This window comes from Mustelus asterias, chromosome 7, assembly GCF_964213995.1.
Source record: "Mustelus asterias chromosome 7, sMusAst1.hap1.1, whole genome shotgun sequence".
In the NCBI taxonomy this organism is placed as follows: Eukaryota; Metazoa; Chordata; class Chondrichthyes; order Carcharhiniformes; family Triakidae; genus Mustelus; species Mustelus asterias.
This window is the reverse complement of record NC_135807.1, coordinates 108,899,421-108,918,872: the sequence shown is the minus strand read 5'-3', so window position 1 is coordinate 108,918,872 and position 19,452 is coordinate 108,899,421. Positions and strand designations below refer to the sequence as shown.

The following is a 19,452-nucleotide window of genomic DNA, read 5'->3' as shown; positions in this document are numbered from 1 at the left end:
ATACCTAATACATCCCAAAGTTATTTAATTATAAGACCAAGCAGAGTTTTATAATCTAATTTATTCTTGTCGCTTTATGTTTGTTATTTCTTGACATTATATTTCATTCTCTGAATTTAATTTTGTTTGTCATTTACAATGCTCATAATTATAATTCTGAAATATATCAGAAGTCATCTTACTAGTTTAACATTGTGCTAAAATTTTAATGAATTAGATGGAATGACAAGGCCAGTCTGTTTTCAATCTATGTAACGGATTGCAGACCATGAACCAGTTTTTCAGACCCTCCAGGAAGGAGGCTAGTTTTCCCATCCTCAACATTTCAGTGACATACATTTTAAAATACGAGCAACTGCAAACAATATTTGAGATCAATTATATTAAAAATGATCATTTCGCAGGGAGCTGCAATAATTATGTCAATAGTTTACGTTTTATTTGCTTGTAGCTTTTCAAGCCACTTTCCCAGATACAGATCCACTCTGAAGATGCATTGGACTTTCTGTGTTTTGGTTCTTTAGAATTTGCTGGAAATGCGGGTGCGGGTGGGGTGGGGGGGGGGGAAGAGGAGCAGAAGGGGAGGGAGGAGAGGGGGGGGGGAAAGGGGAGGGGGAAAAGGGGCAGGGGAGCAGAGGGGTAGGGAAGGGGAAGAGGGGGAAGAGTGGGAGGGGGAAGAGTGGGAGGGGGAAGGGAAGACGGGGAGGGCAAAAAGGGGGAGAGGGAAGAGGGGGAGGGGAAGACGGGGAGGGAGGGAAGACGGGGAGGGGGACAAGGGGAAGGGGGAAGAGGGGAGGGGAGAGAGGAAGGGGGACAAGGGGAAGAGGGGGAGGGGAGAGAGGAAGGGGGAAGAGTGGGAGGGGAAGACGGGGGGGAAGAGGGGGAGGGGAAGAGGGGGAGGGGGAAGTGGGGAGGGGGAAGAGGGGGAGGGGGAAGTGGGGAGGGGGAAGAGGAAGTGGGGAGGGGAAGAGGGAGAGAGGGAAGGGGGGGTAGGGGAAGAGGGGCAGGGGAAGAGGGGCAGGGGAAGAGGGGCAGGGGAAGAGGGGCAGGGGAAGAGAGGAGGGGAAGGAGTAGGTGAAGAGGGGAAGGGGTAGAGGGGGACAAGGGGAAGGGGAAGAGGGGGAGTGGAGAGAGGGAGGGGGAAGTGGGAGGGGGAAGTGGGGGGAGGGGAAGAGGGGAGGGGAAGAGGGGAGGGGGAGAGGGGAGGGGAAGAGGGGAGGGGAAGAGGGGAGGGGAAGAGGGGAGGGGAAGAGGGGAGGGGAAGAGGGTAAGGGGAAGATGGGGAGGGGGGAGAGAAAGAGGAGTAGGTGAAGAGGGGAAGGGGAAGGGGTAGAGGGGGAGGGGGACAAGGACAAGGGGAAGAGGGGGAGGGGAGGGAGGGGGAAGTGGGAGGGGGAAGTGGGAGGGGGAAGTGGGGGGAGGGGAAGAGTGGGAGGGGGAAGGGGAGGGGAAGAGGGGTAGGGGAAGAGGGGAAGGGAGGAAGGGGAAAGAGGGGGAGGGGGAAGAGGGTGGGGGAAGAGGGTGGGGGAAGAGGGTGGGGGAAGGGGGAAGAGGGAAAGGGGGAAGAGGGTGGGGGAAGCAGGGGAAGAGGGTGGGGGAAGCAGGGGAAAAGGGTGGGGGAAGCAGGGGAAGAGGGTGGGGGAAGCGGGGGAGAGGGGAAGGGGAAGAGGGAAGTGGAAGAGGGAATTGGAAGAGGGGAAGGGGAAGAGGGGAGTGGAAGAGAGGAAGGGGAAGAGGGAAGTGGAAGAGGGGAAGGGGAAAAGGGGAGTGGAAGAGGGGAAGGGGGCAGAGGGGGAGATTGGGAGGGGGCGGTAGGGGGAAGGAGGGGGAGATGTGAAGGGGAAGAGGGGGTGGGGGGAGTGGGGGAGGAGGGGAAGTGGAGATGGTGGGGAGAGATGGTAGGGAGGGGGGAAAGGGGAAATGAGGGGGTTGGGGGAGGGGGAGAGGTGGAGGGGGGATTGGGGGAGGGGGAGCTGGGGATTGGGGGAGGGGGGAGCTGGGGACGGGGGAGTGGGGAAGGGGGGAGATGGGGACGGGTAAAAGGGGGAGGGGGGAGGGGAGGGGGTGGTCACTGATGTCCTGATGATGCTCTGTGTGGAGCTGGCCTTGTTGGTGTGTTTATGGTGTATTTAGGCCCTGCTCCTCAAGAACGATGGCACGGAACACGATCCCTGCTTTTGTTTGAAAAAGTGTCAGAAAATCTGGAGTGTTTCTGGGGAGAAACACACTGAATTTCAGTCAGAACCTGACGCTGCCATTTTTTTTGGTAAATTCCGCCCAATGGACATGTAGTTTCCCGATCAGGACATTATTGTTATCTGCTTTACAAAACCTGATCTTCCTCAGAGTGCGAGACAAAATTAATGGCATGAAGCAATACGAATCTGAAAAAAACCCAAATTGTCTTCAACCGAGAGAGACAGTTGGCAGAGTTTGGCTTCGGACAGAATTTGAAAGTTTTTGGTGAGGAGGGAAGGGTGGTACTCGTTTGCTTTTCTAACTTTTCCACCCTGCAGCAATTGCTTTCTGCTGTTCTAAAAGGGAAGAGATGAGCTGTTGGTGAGTATTTGCTGAATATCTGGTAAATGGTCAAGGTCTATTTTCCGAAGGTTAAAATTTGTCCTGCAATTTGTGATCAGATTAATTAATATCTAAAAGAAAATAAATAATTGAAAATAATCAAATAATTTGTTAAAGATCATAAGAATGGAAAGACAGGAGATGTGTCAAGGCTGCAGCATGTAGAAGCTCGTGGATACTAATGTTATCCAGGGCACGCATATCTGCAGTAAGTGACTGTGGCTTGAGGAGCTTCGGCTCAGAGTCATTGAGCTGGAGGCTGAACTGCAGACATTGCAACATGTCAGGGAGGGTGAGAGTTACCTGGATATTTTGTTCAAGGAGGCGGTCACAGCCGTGAGGATAGAATCTTCTGGTCTGGAAAGTGGTCAGGGATAGGAGGGTGTGATTGTAGCTCAAGCAGGTAAGAGGACCCAGGGGCAGGAGTGCAGTAGTGTCACCCTCTGCTATTGTCCAACAGGTTTGAGGTGATTTAGGCATGCCTGGATGACAGTGGAGACTGCAGGGTGGATAAGCTGACTGACCATTGCACTGTGGTACAGGGAGCAATTCAAGTGGGAGGAGCACATAAGCAGATAGTGGCAGTAGGAGCCAAGTTTAGACAGGAGAATTCACACTGTTCTCTGCAGCAAGAAGCAAGAGTCCATATGGCTGCATTGCCTGTCCAATGCAACAGTTTGGGACATCTGCTCCGGGCTGAGAAGGAACATGCAGTGGAAGGGGGAGGATCCCATTGTCATGGTCCATGCAAGTGTAACCCCCTGCTGACAACTATACGCTCTGACCAGCTGAGTTAAGTAAAGCTGTACCTGGGATGTGCTTGATGTTATAAGGGGCTCCTATGTAAATGTTCAATTAACAGGATCCTGAGTTCTTAGCGGTTGGTGTTGAGCTAGGCTAAATTTCCTATTTACCAATAAATGTCAGTACAGGCGTGAATGAAAAGGATTAGTGCATGCAGTTGCCTATTAATAATAGCGCGGTGCCTCCTAAAATGGTAAGTATGTAAACCTTATAATAAGAAAAGGTTCAGGACAACCATGCAAAAGGAATAACAAAAATAAATTTATTTTCTTGCATTGTTGCGTCTCATAAAACAGGTAAAGAGTCCCAAACTAAAGATTTTTCAATTAAACAGTTTCAACCCTGAGAAATGTTCAAAATATTACCAAGCGCTTGGATTTATAAACGTTGGGGCCCATACGTTGGTGCACATATGAAGAAAACACGCCCTCAACAACACACTGCTGTTACCGTTCAGTGTCTGATAGTATCGTCTCCAGTTACTCACGCAACCACGACACACACAGTCCAGAAGGGTCTGCGAGCGGGAAGATGATGCAGCAGGAAAGAAAAATGCAGCAAGCTGTCCGTGTAGTGACACAGGTCGAGTACGCTGAAGTCTGTCCTCCTCGGCAGTGCTACTTAGCAAGTTAGCTTCAGCTAATCCTCGTTCTCTCCGTCTTCTCAGTGAAAACTACGCCCGGCGTTTATAGCTGACTGTCCCTCACCGGCGGTTTCTAGCAGAAATGTCCACGCTTGAGAGTACAAGACGATGCGCTTTACACTTTTTCTCAACAGTAATGAAAATAACAAACAGGACTAAACCTTGCTGCCTTTCACTTCAAACTGGAAAAAACGAGTACTAAACTGCGACAAACACGAGCTTTAACTGCACAGTAATATTTGTGCCCATACTGTGAAGTATGTTAGTCTACAAATATTATTTGCCTCGATGTTAAAACTGGGTTTTTACTGCATGGAAACAGCTCCTCTTCCCCACGTGTGTCTCCCCACTGCAGCTTCCTCTTCCCCACGTGTGTCTCCCCACTGCAGCTTCCTCTTCCCCACGTGTGTCTCCCCACTGCAGCTTCCTCTTCCCCACGTGTGTCTCCCCACTGCAGCTTCCTCTTCCCCACGTGTGTCTCCCCACTGCAGCTTCCTCTTCCCCACGTGTGTCTCCCCACTGCAGCTTCCTGTTCCCCACGTGTGTCTCCCCACTGCAGCTTCCTCTTCCCCACGTCTGTCTCCCCACTGCAGCTTCCTCTGCCTCCTGCCGTTTTTCTTTTTCCCTCCCCCTAAGTAATCTGATTGGCTTAAAGTGCAGCTCTCTAGAAAACGGATTGGCTTAGCTTACATCACTCAAACAAACAGTATCTGTTCACGGTATTTGGCCCAGTAAACAGGATATTGAAACTCACAAGAAAACAAAGAACAATGGGAAATGTCTTTTTCGTTAAATTTACCCATATTTCAAGAAAACACACGCTTTTCATTTTTCTTTCATTTATCCTTTTTTTCAGGCCCCTACACAAGTACCAATGACACAGGTAGAATGAGGAAAGAGGTTCTGCATAGAGAGTTTGAGGAGCTAAGTACCAAATTGAGCAACAGGAGCGGCACAGTGGTTAGCACTGCTACCTCACAGCGCCAGGGACCTGGGTTCGATTCCCGAATTGGGTGATTGTCTGTGTGGAGTTTGCATTCTCCCCATGTCTGTGTGGGTTTCCTCCGGGTGCTCTGGTTTCCTCCCATAATTCAAAGATGTGCGGGTTAGTGTCAGGCACACCCTGCCCCTTGGTGTCAGGGTAAATGCATGGAGTTATGGGGATAGGGCCTGGGTGGGATTGTGCTCAGTGCAGACTCGATGGGTCGAATGGCCTCCTTCTGCCCTGTAGGATTCTATGACTCCATGAACCTCCAAGGTTAGAATCTCTGGATTATTACCTGAGCCATGTGCAAATTAACATCGGGTACATAAAATTACAGAGATGAACATGTGCCTGAAAGATTGTTGAGGGAGAAGTGGGTTTTGGTTTGGGGGCACTGACATCAGTACTGGAGAAAGTGGGGGCTTTATCTTTGACACAACCTACATCCGAACTGTGCTTGTACAAGCCTTCTTGCAAACCGCATAACTAGGAAAGTAGAGAGGGCTTTACATTAAGTAGAGAAGGGGATGGTTCTAGAGATGCATATGTGGGATTGCAAAGCAGAAGGATATGACAGCATTTCAAGGCAGCTATTTAGGTAATGATACCCAGGGTGTGACAGGAAGGGACAGTGTACAAACATAAAGGATTAAAGAAAGAAAAAATGGTAAGAAGGCAAAATTAATGGCTCTTTACCTAAATGCACACAGTATTCGACACAAAATAAATAAATAAACGGCAGAAATTGAGGTTAATAGGTATGATAGCCATTACAGAGACATGGTTGCAAGGAGATCAACACTGGGAACTAAACATTCAGGGGAATGTGACTTTTGATAAAGAGAGGCAGGAAGGATAGGTGGGGTTGCTATGTTAATATGAGATGGAATAAGTACGATAGCAAGAAATGATCCTGGATCGGAAGATGCAGAATCCATATGGGTGGAGGTAAGAAATAACAAGGGGAAGATGACACTGGTGGGACTAGTCCATAGGCCCCCTAATAGTAGCCGTACTGTAGGGCAGAGAATAAATCACCCAACAGCCCACAGGAGACAGAAGAGCAGATGTGTAGATAGAGACTGGAAAGGTGTAAAAAAGCAGGGTAGTTGTGGTGGGTGACTTTAACTTCCTCCATATTGACTGGGACACCCTTAGAGTCAGAGGCTGGGATGGACAGCAAATTGTTAGATGTGTCCAATACAGTATGTTGACAATCCAACCAGTGGGGAGAGGGCTATACTAGACTTGCTATTGGGGAATGAGCCGGGAGAGGTGATCGATGTTTCAGTGGGGGAGTATTTTGGGCTTAGCGACCATAATTCCATAAGATTTCGGGTAGTCTTGCATAAGGACAAGAGTAGCCCTCAGGTGAGGGTGCTTAATTGTCAAGGGCCAAATACATCCAAATTAGAAAGGAACTGGGGAGCGGCTATTTGAGAGCAATCCACATCTGGCATGTGGGAGGCTGTTAAAGGCCAGTTGATGGAAGTGCAGGACATGCATGTCCCTGCAGAGATGAAGGCAGGATTCAGCAACCATGGATGACAAGAGAAATTGAAAGCTTAGTCGAAAGGAAAAAGGAAGCAGATGATAGGTCTGGACAACTAAAAACTGACAAAGCCCTTGAGGAATATAGAGAAAGTAGGAAGGAACTTAAACACGGAATTTAGGAGGGCTAAAAGGGGCCATGAAATGTTTTTAGCAAATAGAGTCAAGGAGAATCCAAAGGCTTTTTATGCATATATTAGGAGTAAGAGGGTAGTAAGAGAAAGTATAGGTCCACACAAGGACAATGGAGGGAAGCTATGTGGGAAGCCACAAGAAGTGGGGTTGTGGATAGTCTGGAGGGATGTCAGAAGTTACAGAGGGACATAGATAGGATGCAAGACTGCGCGGACAAGTGGCAGATGGACTTCAACCCAGATAAATGCGTCGTGGTCCATTTTGGTAGGACAAATGGGATGAAGGAGTACAATATAAAGGGAAAGACTCTTAGTACGGTGGAGGATCAGAAGGACCTTGGGGTCCGGGTCCATAGGACTCTGAAATCGGCCCCACGGGTGGAGGAGGTGGTTAAGAAGGCGCTGGCCTTTATCAGTCGAGGGATTGAGTTTAGGAGTCCGGGGATAATGATGCAGCTTTATAAGACTCTCGTCAGACCCCACTTGGAGTACTGTGCTCAGTTCTGGTCGCCTCACTATAGGAAGGATGTGGAAAAGATTGAAAGGGTGCAGAGGAGATTTACAAGGATGTTGCCTGGATTGAGTGGCATGCCTTATGAGGATAGGCTGAGGGAGCTCAGTCTTTTCTCCTTGGAGAGACGAAGGATGAGAGGAGACCTAACAGAGGTGTATAAGATGTTGAGAGGCATAGAACATAGAACATTACAGCGCAGTACAGGCCCTTCGACCCTCGATGTTGCGCCGACCAGTGGTACCAATCTAAAGCCCCTCTAATCTACACTATTCCAATATCATCCATATGTTTATCCAATAACCACTTGAACGCTCTCAACGTTGACGAGTCCACCACTGCTGTAGGCAGGGCATTCCACGCCCTTACTACCCTCTGAGTAAAGAACCTACCTCTAACATCTGTCCTATATCTCTCACCCCTCAATTTAAAGCTATGTCTCCTCGTGCTAGCCAACACCATCCGAGGAAAAAGGCTCTCACTATCCACCCTATCTAATCCTCTGATCATCTTGTATGCCTCTATTAAGTCACCTCCTAACCTTCTTCTCTCTAACGAAAACAACCTCAAGCCCCTCAGCCTTTCCTCATACGATTTTCCCACCATACCAGGCAACATCCTGGTAAATCTCCTCTGCACCCAGGTAGGGTGGATAGTGAGAGCCTTTTTCCTTGGATGGTGTTGGCTAGCACAAGGAGACATAGCTTTAAATTGAGGGGTGAGAGATATAGGACAGATGTTAGAGGTAGGTTCTTTACTCAGAGAGTAGTAAGGGTGTGGAATGCCCTGCCTGCAGCAGTGGTGGACTCGTCAATGTTGAGAGCGTTCAAGTGGTTATTGGATAAACATATGGATGATATTGGAATAGTGTAGATTAGAGGGGCTTTAGATTGGTACCACTGGTCGGCGCAACATCGAGGGCCGAAGGGCCTGTACTTCCACATCTTTCCTATAATGCGGCGACCAGAACTGTACGCAATACTCCAAATGCGGCCGCACCAGAGTTTTGTACAGTTGCAGCATGACCTCCTGGCTCCGAAACTCAATCCCTCTACCAATAAAAGCTAACACACCGTACGCCTTCTTAACAACCCTATCAACCTGGGTGCCAACTTTCTGGGATCTATGCACATGGACACCCAGATCCCTCTGTTCATCCACACTACCAAGTATCTTACCATTAGCCCAGTACTCTGCATAGATCGGGTGGACTCTCAGAGGCTTTTTCCCAGGGTGGAAATGTCTGCTACGAGAGGACACAGGTTTAAGGTGCTGGGGGGTAGGTACAGGGGAGATGTTCGGGGTAAGTTTTTCACACAGAGGGTGGTGGGCGAGTGGAATCGGCTGCCGTCAGGGGTGGTGGAGGCGAACTCAATAGGGTCTTTTAAGAGACTCCTGGATGAGTACATGGAGCTTAATAGGATGGAGGGTTATAGGTAGGTCTAGAAGGTAGGGATGTGTTCGGCACAACTTGTGGGCCGAAGGGCCTGTTTGTGCTGTAGTTTTTCTATGTTTCTAAGTGAGTGAGATCCTTAATGGGTACTTTGTATCGCTTTTCACCAAGGAGAAGGACATGACGGATGGTGAGGTCATGGATGGGTGTGTGAACGCTGTAGAGAATGTCAATATATCAAAGGAGGAAATGTTGGGTATTCTAAATTGCATTAAGGTAGACATGTCCCTGGGGCCAGATGGGATCTATCTCAGGTTACTGCAGGAGGCAAGAGAATAACTGGGGCCTTAACAGATATCTTCACATCCTTTTTGACCACAAACAAGGTTCCAGAGGACTAGAGAATAGCTAATGTTGTTCCCTTGTTTGAGAAAGGAAGTAGAGAAAATTCAGGAAATTATAGGCCAGTGAGCCTGACGCCTGTGGTGGGGAAGCTTTTGGAGAAGATACTGAGGGACAGGATTTATGCACATTTGACGAAAATGGACTAGTTAGTGACAGGCAGCATGGTTTTGTACAGAGAAGGTCATGTCTCAACAACTTGATTGAGTTTTTGGAAGAGGTGACAAAGATAATTGATGAGGGAAGGGCTGTGGATGTCGTTTATATGGACTTTAGTAAGGCATGTGACAAAGTCCCACATGGCAGACTGGTACAAAAACTAAAATTACATGGGATTTGGGGTGGGCTGGCTAGATGGATACAAAACTGGCTTGGTCATAGAAGACAGAGAGTAGCGGTGGAAGGGTGTTTTTTAGAATGGAGATCTGTAGTTAGTGGTGTTCCACAGGGATCTGTTGTTTGTAGTATATATAAATGATCTGGAGGAAAATGTGGGTGGTCTGATTAGTAAGTTTGTGATGTTACAGTTCAGGTCAGAAACTCCAAAGTGTTTTATGAAGGCCGCTTGAATTATAAGTTTTGCATCTTGAATTTGGTTAGGATAAGCACGGGCGGCACGGTAGCACAGTGGTTAGCACTGCTGCTTCACAGCTCCAGGGACCTGGGTTCAAATCCCAGCTCAGGTCACTGTCTGTGTGGAGTTTGCACATTCTCCCTGTGTCTGCGTGGGTTTCCTCCGGGTGTTCCGGTTTCCTCCCACAGTCCAAAGATGTGCGGGTTAGGTTGATTGGCCATTCTAAATTGCCCCTTAGTGTCCCGGGATGCAAAGGTTAGAGGGATTAGTGGGTAAATATATGGGGATAGGGCCTGGGTGGGATTGTGGTTGGTGCAGACTAGATGGGCCGAATGGCCTCTTTCTGCACTGTCGGATTCTATGATAAACATGATATGTCCCACTTCAGGTGCAATTCAAAAGACAGAAGCGAGACTCTGGTCCAGCCCCAACAACAGATTTTCACCCTTCAGGAAAACAAGCAAATTTCCAAAAAAAAAACAGGGAGGGAAAACACTTCTTTTTAGCTTCCTGTTCCTTCTCAAACCAAAAACTCAAACCTGCAGCTCCAAACTGAAACTGAAAAGGAATCCCTGTCACCTGACCTGCCCACAGGTTTTTTTCTCCTTCCCAACAGTGACATCACCGAAGGCTGTGAGCATGAATTAATAAAAAACTTGTTAAGTTACACTAACAGTGGATGACACTAGCAGATGACACAAAGATTGGCAGAGTTGCTGATAGTGGTAGGGATCGTCAGAGGATACAACATGATAGAGATAGATTGGAGACTTGGGCACAGAAATGGCAAATGGAGTTTAATCCGGACAAATGCAAGATGATACATTTTAGAGTCATAGAGGTTTACAGCGTGGAAACAGGCCCTTCGGCCCAACTTGTCCATGGTGCCCTTTTTTTAAACCCCTAAATTAATCCCAATTTCCCGAATTTCCCATATCCCTCTATACCCATCTTACCCATGTAACTGTCTAAATGCTTTTTAAAAGACAAAATTGTACCCGCCTCTACTACTACCTCTGGCAGCTTGTTCCAGACACTCACCACCTTCTGTGTGAAAAAATTGCCCTTCTGGACACTTTTGTATCTCTCCCCTCTCACCTTAAACATATGCCCTCTAGTTTTAGACTCCCCTACCATTGGGAAAAGATATTGACTATCTAGCTGGTCTGTGCCCCTCATTATTTTATAGACCTCTATAAGATCACCCCTCAGTCTTCTACGCTCCAGAGAAAAAGGTCCCAGTCTATCCAGCCTCTCCTTATAACTCAAACCATCAAGTCCCGGTAGCATCCTAGTAAATATTTTCTGCACTCTTTCTAGTTTAATAATATCCTTTCTATAATAGGGTGACCAGAACTGTACATAGTATTCCAAGTGTGGCCTTACCAATGTCTTGCACAACTTCAACAAGACGTCCCAACTCCTATATTCAATGTCCTGACCAATAAAACCAAGCATGCCGAATGCCTTCTTCACCACTCTGTCGACCTGTGACTCCACTTTCAAGGAGCTATGAACCTGTACCCCTAGAACTCTTTGTTCTGTAACTCTCCCCAACGCCCTACCATGAACTGAGTAAGTCCTGCCCTGGTCAATCTACCAAAATGCATCACCTCACATTTATCTAAATTAAACTCCATCTGCCATTCGTCAGTCCACTGGCCCAATTGATCAAGATCCCATTGCAGTCCGAGATAACCTTTTGGAGGATCAAATTTAGTTATGAATTATATTGTAAATGGCAGAACCCTTAGGAACATCAACATAGAGGGATCTGGGCGTGCAGGTCCACAGTTCCCTAAAAGTGGCAACACAGGTGGCCAAGATGATTAAGAAGGCATATCGCATGCTTGTCTTCATTGGCCGGGGCATTGAGTACAAGGGTTGGGAAATCATGTTGCAAATATGTAAAATCTTGGATAGGCCGCATTTGGAGTATTGCGTGCAGTTCTGGTCACCACACTACCAGAAGGACATGGAAGCTTTGGAGAGAGTGCAAAGAAGGTTCACCAGGGTGTTGCTTGGTCTTGAGGGTGTTAACTATGAGGAGAGGTTGAATAAACCAGGATTGTTTTCACTGGAAAAACAGAGGCTGAGGGAGACCTGATAGAGGTCGACGAAATTATAAGAGGCATAGGCAGGGTGGATTTATCCCCGGGTTGAAAGTGCCAATTACAAGAGGGCACAGGTTCAAGGTGAGAGGGGGGGAAAGTTTAAGGGAGACGTGGTGGGTGCCTGGAACATGCTGCCAGAGGAGGTGGTGGAAGCCGGCACATTAGCAACATTTAAGATGCATCTGGATGGGTATATGAATAGACAGGGAATAGAGGGATACAGACCAACTAAGGGCAGAAAGGGTTTTTTTAAGTTTAGTTGGTGCATCGTGATTGGCATGGGCTTGGAGAGCCGAAGGGCCTGTTCCTGTGCTGTACTTTTCTTTGTTCTTATAATGAAGGCATGTAAAAAGGCAGTACTTTAATCATGGGTGACTATAATCTTCATGTAGATTAGGAAAACCAAACTGGCAGAGGTAGCCAGGAGGACAGTTTCCTAGAACAATATGTAGTGGATCCAACCTGGGATCAGGTTTGTCATTTTCATAAATGACCTGGATGAGGAAGCGGAGGGATGGGTTGGTAAGTTTGCCGATGACACAAAGGTTGGTGGGGTTGTGGATAGTCTGGAGGGATGTCAGAAGTTACAGAGGGACATAGATAGGATGCAAGACTGGGCGGACAAGTGGCAGATGGACTTCAACCCAGATAAATGCATCGTGGTCCATTTTGGTAGGACAAATGGGATGGAGGAGTACAATATAAAGGGAAAGACTCTTAGTACTGTAGAGGATCAGAAGGACCTTGGGGTCCGGGTCCATAGGACTCTAAAATCGGCCCCGCAGGTGGAGGAGGTGGTTAAGAAGGCGTCTGGTGTGCTGGCCTTTATCAATCGAGGGATTGAGTTCAGGAGTCCGGGGATAATGATGCAGCTATATAAGACCCTCGTCAGACCCCACTTGGAGTACTGTGCTCAGTTCTGGTCGCCTCACTATAGGAAGGATGTGGAAAAGATTGAAAGGGTGCAGAGGAGATTTACAAGGATGTTGCCTGGATTGAGTGGCATGCCTTATGAGGATAGGCTGAGGGAGCTCGGTCTTTTCTCCTTGGAGAGACGAAGGATGAGAGGAGACCTAATAGAGGTGTATAAGATGTTGAGAGGCATAGATTGGGTGGACTCTCAGAGGCTTTTTCCCAGGGTTGAAATGGCTGCTACGAGAGGACACAGGTTTAAGGTGCTGGGGGGTAGGTACAGGGGAGATGTTAGGGGTAAGTTTTTCACACAGAGGGTGGTGGGCGAGTGGAATCGGCTGCTGTCAGTGGTGGTGGAGGCGAACTCAATAGGGTCTTTTAAGAGACTCCTGGATGAGTATATGGAGCTTAATAGGATGGAGGGTTATAGGTAGGTCTAGAAGGTAGGGATGTGTTCGGCACAACTTGTGGACCGAGGGGCCTGTTTGTGCTGTAGTTTTTCTATGTTCTATGTTCTATCAGGGTATTTTGGATTTGGACCTGAAGCAGGTTTAATAAACAATCTCAAAGTTAAAGAACCGCAAGGAAACAGTGACCATAACATGGTAGAATTTAGCATTCAGTTTTAGAGTGAGAAACTTGGGTCAGAAACAACTGTGCTGCACTTAAATAAAGTGAGGGTAGAGTTGGCTCGAGTGGGCTGGGTAAAGAGTTTGACAGGAAAGCTGGCTGATATATCCCAGTGAGGAAGAAGGACAATGGAGGGGGAGCCATTGGATGTCGTTTATTTGTACTTTCAGAAGGCTTTTGACAAAGTCCCACATAAGAGATTGCCATGTAAAATTAAAGCACATGGGATTAGGGGCAGTGTATTGAGATTAGTAGAAACTTGGTTGGCAGACAGGAAGTATAGAATAGGAATAAATGGGCCTTTTTTCCAAATGGCAGGCAGTGACTAATGAGGTAGCCCAGGGATCAATGTTGGGACCCCAACTATTCAATTTGTATGTAAATGATTTAGATGAGGGAACTAAATGTAATGTCTCCTAATTTGCAGATGACACAAAGCTGGGTGGGAGGGTGAGCTGTGAGGAGAATGCAGAGATCCTTCTGTGTGATTTGGACAAGTTGAGTGAGTGGGCAAATGAATGCAGTATACTTTGGATAAATGTGAGGTTATTCACTTTGTTAACAAAGGCAGGAAGGCAGATTACTATTTGAATGGCCATAAATTAGAAGAGGAGAATGCTCAACAAGACCTGGGTGTCCTCGTACACCAGCCACTGAAAGTAAACATAGAAACATCGAAAAACTACAGCACAATACAGGCCCTTCAGCCCACAAAGTTGTGCCGAACATGTCCCTACCTTAGCGATTGCTAGGCTTACCTATAACCCTCTATCTTACTAAGTTCCATGTACTTATCTAAAAGTCTCTTAAAAGACCCTATCGAATCCGCCTCCACCACCGTTGCTGGCAGCCCATTCCACGCACCCACCACCCTCTGAGTGAAAAACTTACCCCTGACATCTCCTCTGTCCCTACTCCCCAGCACCTTAAACCTGTGTCCTATTGTGGCAACCATTTCAGCCCTGGGGAAAAAGCCTCTGACTATCCACTCGATCAATACCTCTCAGCATCTTATACATCTCTATCAGGTCACCCCTCATCCTTCGTCTCTCCAAGGAGAAAAGGCCGAGCTCACTCAACCTATCCTCATAAGGCATGCTCCCTAACCCAGGCAACATCCTTGTAAATCTCCTCTGCACCCTTTCTATGGCTTCCACATCCTTCCTGTAATGAGGCGACCAGAACTGAGCACAGTACTCCAACTGGGGTCTGACCAGGGTCTTATATAGCTGCAACATTATCTCACGACTCCTAAACTCAATTCCTCGATTGATGAAGGCCAGTACACCACAGCCTCAACCTGCACAGCTGCTTTGAGCGTCCTATGAACCCGGACCCCAAGATCCTTCTGATCTTCCACTCTGCCAAGAGTCCTACCATTAATATTATATTCCGCCATCCTATTTGACCTGCCAAAATGAACCACCTCACACTTATCTGGGTTGAACTCCAGCTGCCACTTCTCCGCCTAGTCTTGCATCCTATCAATGTCTCGCTGCAACGTCTGACATCCCTATCCACAACACCTCCAACCTTTGCATCATCAGCAAACTTACAAACCCATCCCTCCACTTCCTCATCCGGGTCATTTATAACAATCACAAAGAGTAAGGGTCCCAGAACAGATCCCTGGGGCACTCCACTGGTGACCGACCTCCATGCAGAATATGACCCATCTATAACCACTCTTTGCCTTCTGTGGGCAAGCCAGTTCTGGATCCACAAAGCAATGTCCCCTTGGATCCCATGCCCCCTCACTTTCTCAATAAGCCTTGCATGGGGCACCTTATCAAATGCCTTGCTGAAGTCCATATATACTACATCTACTGCTCTTCCTTCATCAATGTGTTTAGTCACATCCTCAAGAAATTAAATCAGGCTCGTAAGGCATGATCTGCATTTGACAAAGCCATGCTGACTATTCTTAATCATATTATACCTCTCCAAATGTTCATAAATCCTGCCTCTCAGGATCTTCTCCATCAACTTACCAACCACTGAGGTTAGACTCACTGGTCTATAATTTCCAGGGCTATCTCTACTCCCTTTCTTGAATAAAGGAACAACATCCGCAATCCTCCAATCCTCTGGAACCTCGCCCATCTCCATTGATGATGCAAAGATCATCGCCAGAGGCTCAGCAATCTCCTCCCTCGCCTCCCACAGTAGCCTGGGGTACATCTCATCCAGTCCCGGCGACTTATCTAACTTGATGCTTTTCAAAAGTTCCAACACATCCTCTTTCTTAATATCTACATGCTCAAGCTTTTCAATCCGCTGCAAGTCTGCACTACAACCACCAAGATCCTTTTCCATAGTGAATACTGAAGTAAAGTATTCATTAAGTACCTCTGCTATTTCTTCCGGTTCCAGACAAACTTTCCCACCATCACACTTGATAGGTCCTATTCTTTCACGTCTTATCCTCTTGCTCTTCACATACTTGTAGAATGCCTTGGGGTTTTCCTTAATCCTGCCTGCCAAGGCCTTCTCATGACCCCTTCTGGCTCTCCTAATTTCCTTCTTAAGATCCTTCCTATTAGCCGTATACTCTTCAAGATCTCTAACATTACCTAGCTCCCTGAACTTTTTGTAAGCTTTTCTTTTCTTCTTGACTAGATTCATTACAGCCTTTGTACACCACGGTTCTTGTAACCTACCATAACTTCCCTGACTCATTGGAGCGTTGCTATGCAGAACTCCAGACAAATATTCCCTGAAAATTTGCCACATTTCTTCCGTACATTTCCCTGAGAAAACCTCTTTCCAATTTAAGCCTCCAATTTCCTGCCTGATAGCCTCATAATTCCCCTTGCTCCAATTAAACACTTTTCTAACTTGTCTGATCCTATCTCTCTCCAATGCTACTGTAAAGGAGATAGAATTATGATCACTATCTCGAAAATGCTCTCCCACTGATAGATCTGACACCTGACCAGGTTCATTTCCCAATACCAAATCAAGTACAGCCTCAGTAGGTTAAAAGGATAACATTGTGGTCACCATTAATTATAATACAGTACTTGCCTTATTCAAAGGGTCAGGAAGCTGTTCATCATAATAATCTCCTGTGATCACTGTTACAGTAGTTGTGCTGGACAGTGGTTTAAATTTCAAAATGTCTCTAATAAGAAAGAATTGAAAAAAGTAAAGATGCAGCATCTTATATAAGAATCTATGCCTGAAAATCTTCAGGTTACAATATAATATTTCAAAGGGGAAATCAGTTCATAAACATTTTCCTCCCTCTTTTACCTGAGTTGTCTTGACTAATGCAATTCTTATTTGTAACAATTAGCTTCATTGAGCAAAATGAACGATCAGTTACCATATTTTCCATGAATATCACAACTTATTGCCTTGAATATACACTGCTAACAAGAATGATGTTATTATTTTCACAATACACATCTACATCAGCAGAAGGATCTTTACCAGTTTTATATTGTAATGGAAAACAAGACTTTATACTGGAAGCACTAAGCGCACTTTCTTTCCAAGGATTTTTCTCCTGTTTTCTTCCTCTCTTGAAGGTCTATTATCTTAACCGTGTCATCATTAATCATGAGTGAACCTCACAGAGTGCCAGTGGTTTATTTCACTGTAAGAATCATCGCAATTAAGTCTGATCCTGTTGATGCTTTATTTCCGTCTAAATATAAACTGAGAATTCTATTGGAGTTATTCTTTCTTTACCACAACTTTCACGGCGATATGGTACAAACCGTATTTATCTAAGTTACAGCGACTGAAAATCAGAGATCTCTGATAGCAATTGGAAGCAGAAACCAGTGTTGATTTTTACTCCCAAGCCTGGGATTGCTAACTGCTTCTTGAAACCTGGTGAGCCATTTTCATTTTTTATAAAACGAATTAAACAAAGAGTGACAACATAAAATTCTGACTTCAAGCAAACCAAATTCACAAAAATTAGCTCTCTGGTTTTGCATGACAGTTTGTTGAAAATTACGGGCTGCTCCCTCTTAGCGATAGTGATTCTCAATAATTGAGTAATAGCAATGATATTTTAATGCATGTGACGAGACTGCACTTTTAAGAAATGTATTTTATATCATGTTTCTGATGAAGGTTGTGTTTATAAGCCAGCTCTGTTTAACGATGCCAAATTGTCCACAACCGGCAGCTCACATGCTGATCATGCAGAAGGTTCATTGCTCCTCATTATTGGAGTGTTTGTTTCAATCTGGGCTGATGCATTATTGTTATTCTGAGCGTTATTCCTGGAGGTTCAGAATAGAGTTTGATTCGGTTGATTTTCAAGAAAATTGTGTTTGTGGGTGGAGCTACCTTTGTAGGGAGAAAGAAAGCAGGTAGGTAGCAGCTTGAATTTGAAAAGAGCAGTAGTGCTTTTCTCTCTTTCTGGAAATTGTAAGTATCTCTCTCTAAAGGCCTGCAAAAGGCAAAAAGTGATTTCTCCCTCTCTCAAAGGCGTTCTGCTGTGAGGACAGGTTTTCTTCTGGAGGCTGTTGTCTGAGAATCAGAAGATGGTTGTCTCTGTTCAGAGGGGCTAAAAGGCTGGAGGACTAAGAATCACGTAATGTGTCTTACTAACTGATTCTGAAGAGGGGTTTATGTCTATGGGGATATTGCTTAATAACCAGCAGTTAAAAGCTACACCTTGTCATGTTGAAGTATTTCAACTAGTAAAAATTTGGGAATTCTTTTTTGTTATATTTTAACTGTGTTGTTAAATAAAGTTTGTTTTACTAACGGCTTCCTAGCAGGTCAATAGAATCACATCTGGAATGAAACATCTTATTGCTCACACTAATGCCAAACTGAAAAATAGTTGGGGTTTAGGCTAACTTCATAACATACCTTGGAGTTTCTGAACTGGTCCGTAAGAGCAACATATAATAGAAACTAATTTTTATTCCTACACCCAGAAATGAAATATATAAAATCAAGCTTATATATCCCCACAAAATGAATCTGTTTGTTCATTTTAGTTCCACAATGTAGATAATCAATACTACCTCAACAAAAACTTTTACTTCAGTAAAGTTACAAATGATTTCAATGTTTTCTGAGAGAACCATTGCAGAGGAAACAGTATTACTTTCTGAACAAAATGCCAAATTATTTTGACCAAGAATATTGATTATTTTGAAGAGGACCAAAGTAGCAAATATAAAGTAAGCATATCAAAAACATAGAAAATTTGTGGCATAGAGTGAAGCAGTTTCAGCCATGGTGTTTGTGCAGGCAAGCAAAAGCTATCCTGCCTAATCCTACCTTACAGGTATTGGCCGTAGTTTTGTAGGTTATGGCACTTCAAGTGTATATCCAAATGCTTTTTAAATGATGATTGTGTATGTATTTGACACCTTTTCAGGGAGTGAATTCCAGATCCCCAGCACCCCCTGGGTCAAAAAGAAATTATCTTTGAATCCCCTCCAGTTCCGTCAATTACTTTACATCCATGCCCAATGGTTATTAACCTCCCATTTAAGGGATATAGGTCCTTCCTATCCATGCTATTCAGGCCCCTTATAATTTTAAACAACTCAATTAAATGTCCCTTCAGTTTCCAAGGAAAACAATCTCAGCCAATCCAATCATTGCTTATATTTATAATTCTCCCATCCAAGGAACATCCTCGTAAATCTCCTGTTTGCTCTCTGGTGTAACCATATCCTTTCTGTAAAGCATTTAACCATTTATCGTGTACTTCCTTGATGTGGTTGCACTACCTACCTGGTTTTCCCTGTCTGCCTGCTGGTCATCTGTTCCCTCTCTGCACGAGAGGGAACTGTGGAATGACTGCCTCCTGAAGAATGCCACCCACACAGCTCACAGCCTAGTAGATGCACTGCAGCGAACTCAGAGGTCGCACTCCTCCAGCTGATGACACTTCCTATACATGAGAGGTGTCCCTGAATTCCCACATGTCAAAGAATGTGATTTGATTTGATTTAAGAATAAAGAAAAGTTCGGTGCAGGAACAGGCCCTTTGGCCCTCCAAACCCATGCTGATCATGATGCCCTAACTAAATTTAAAAAAAATCTGCCCTTACTTGGTCCATATCTCTGTATTCCCTCCCTATTCATATGCCCATCCAGATGCCTCTTAAATGTTGTTAATGTGCCTGGCTTCCACCACCTGCTGTGGCAGTGCTTTCCAAGCACCCACCACACTGAGTGAAAAACTTCACCACACGTCTCTCAAACTTTCCCCCTCTCACCTTGAACCTGTGC

The 19,452-nt window shown here is 45.7% G+C and overlaps 1 protein-coding gene across 1 annotated transcript in view; it reads right to left on the bottom strand.

The window, feature by feature from the left end:
* LOC144495895 (uncharacterized) overlaps positions 1–19,452 on the bottom strand; it is a 207,533-nt gene that overhangs the window by 10,667 nt on the left and 177,414 nt on the right. The window contains exon 10 of the mRNA XM_078216663.1: positions 16,261–16,357. Within this exon, the coding sequence (XP_078072789.1) occupies positions 16,261–16,357 (97 nt within the window). The remainder of the gene's footprint in view (positions 1–16,260; positions 16,358–19,452) is intronic.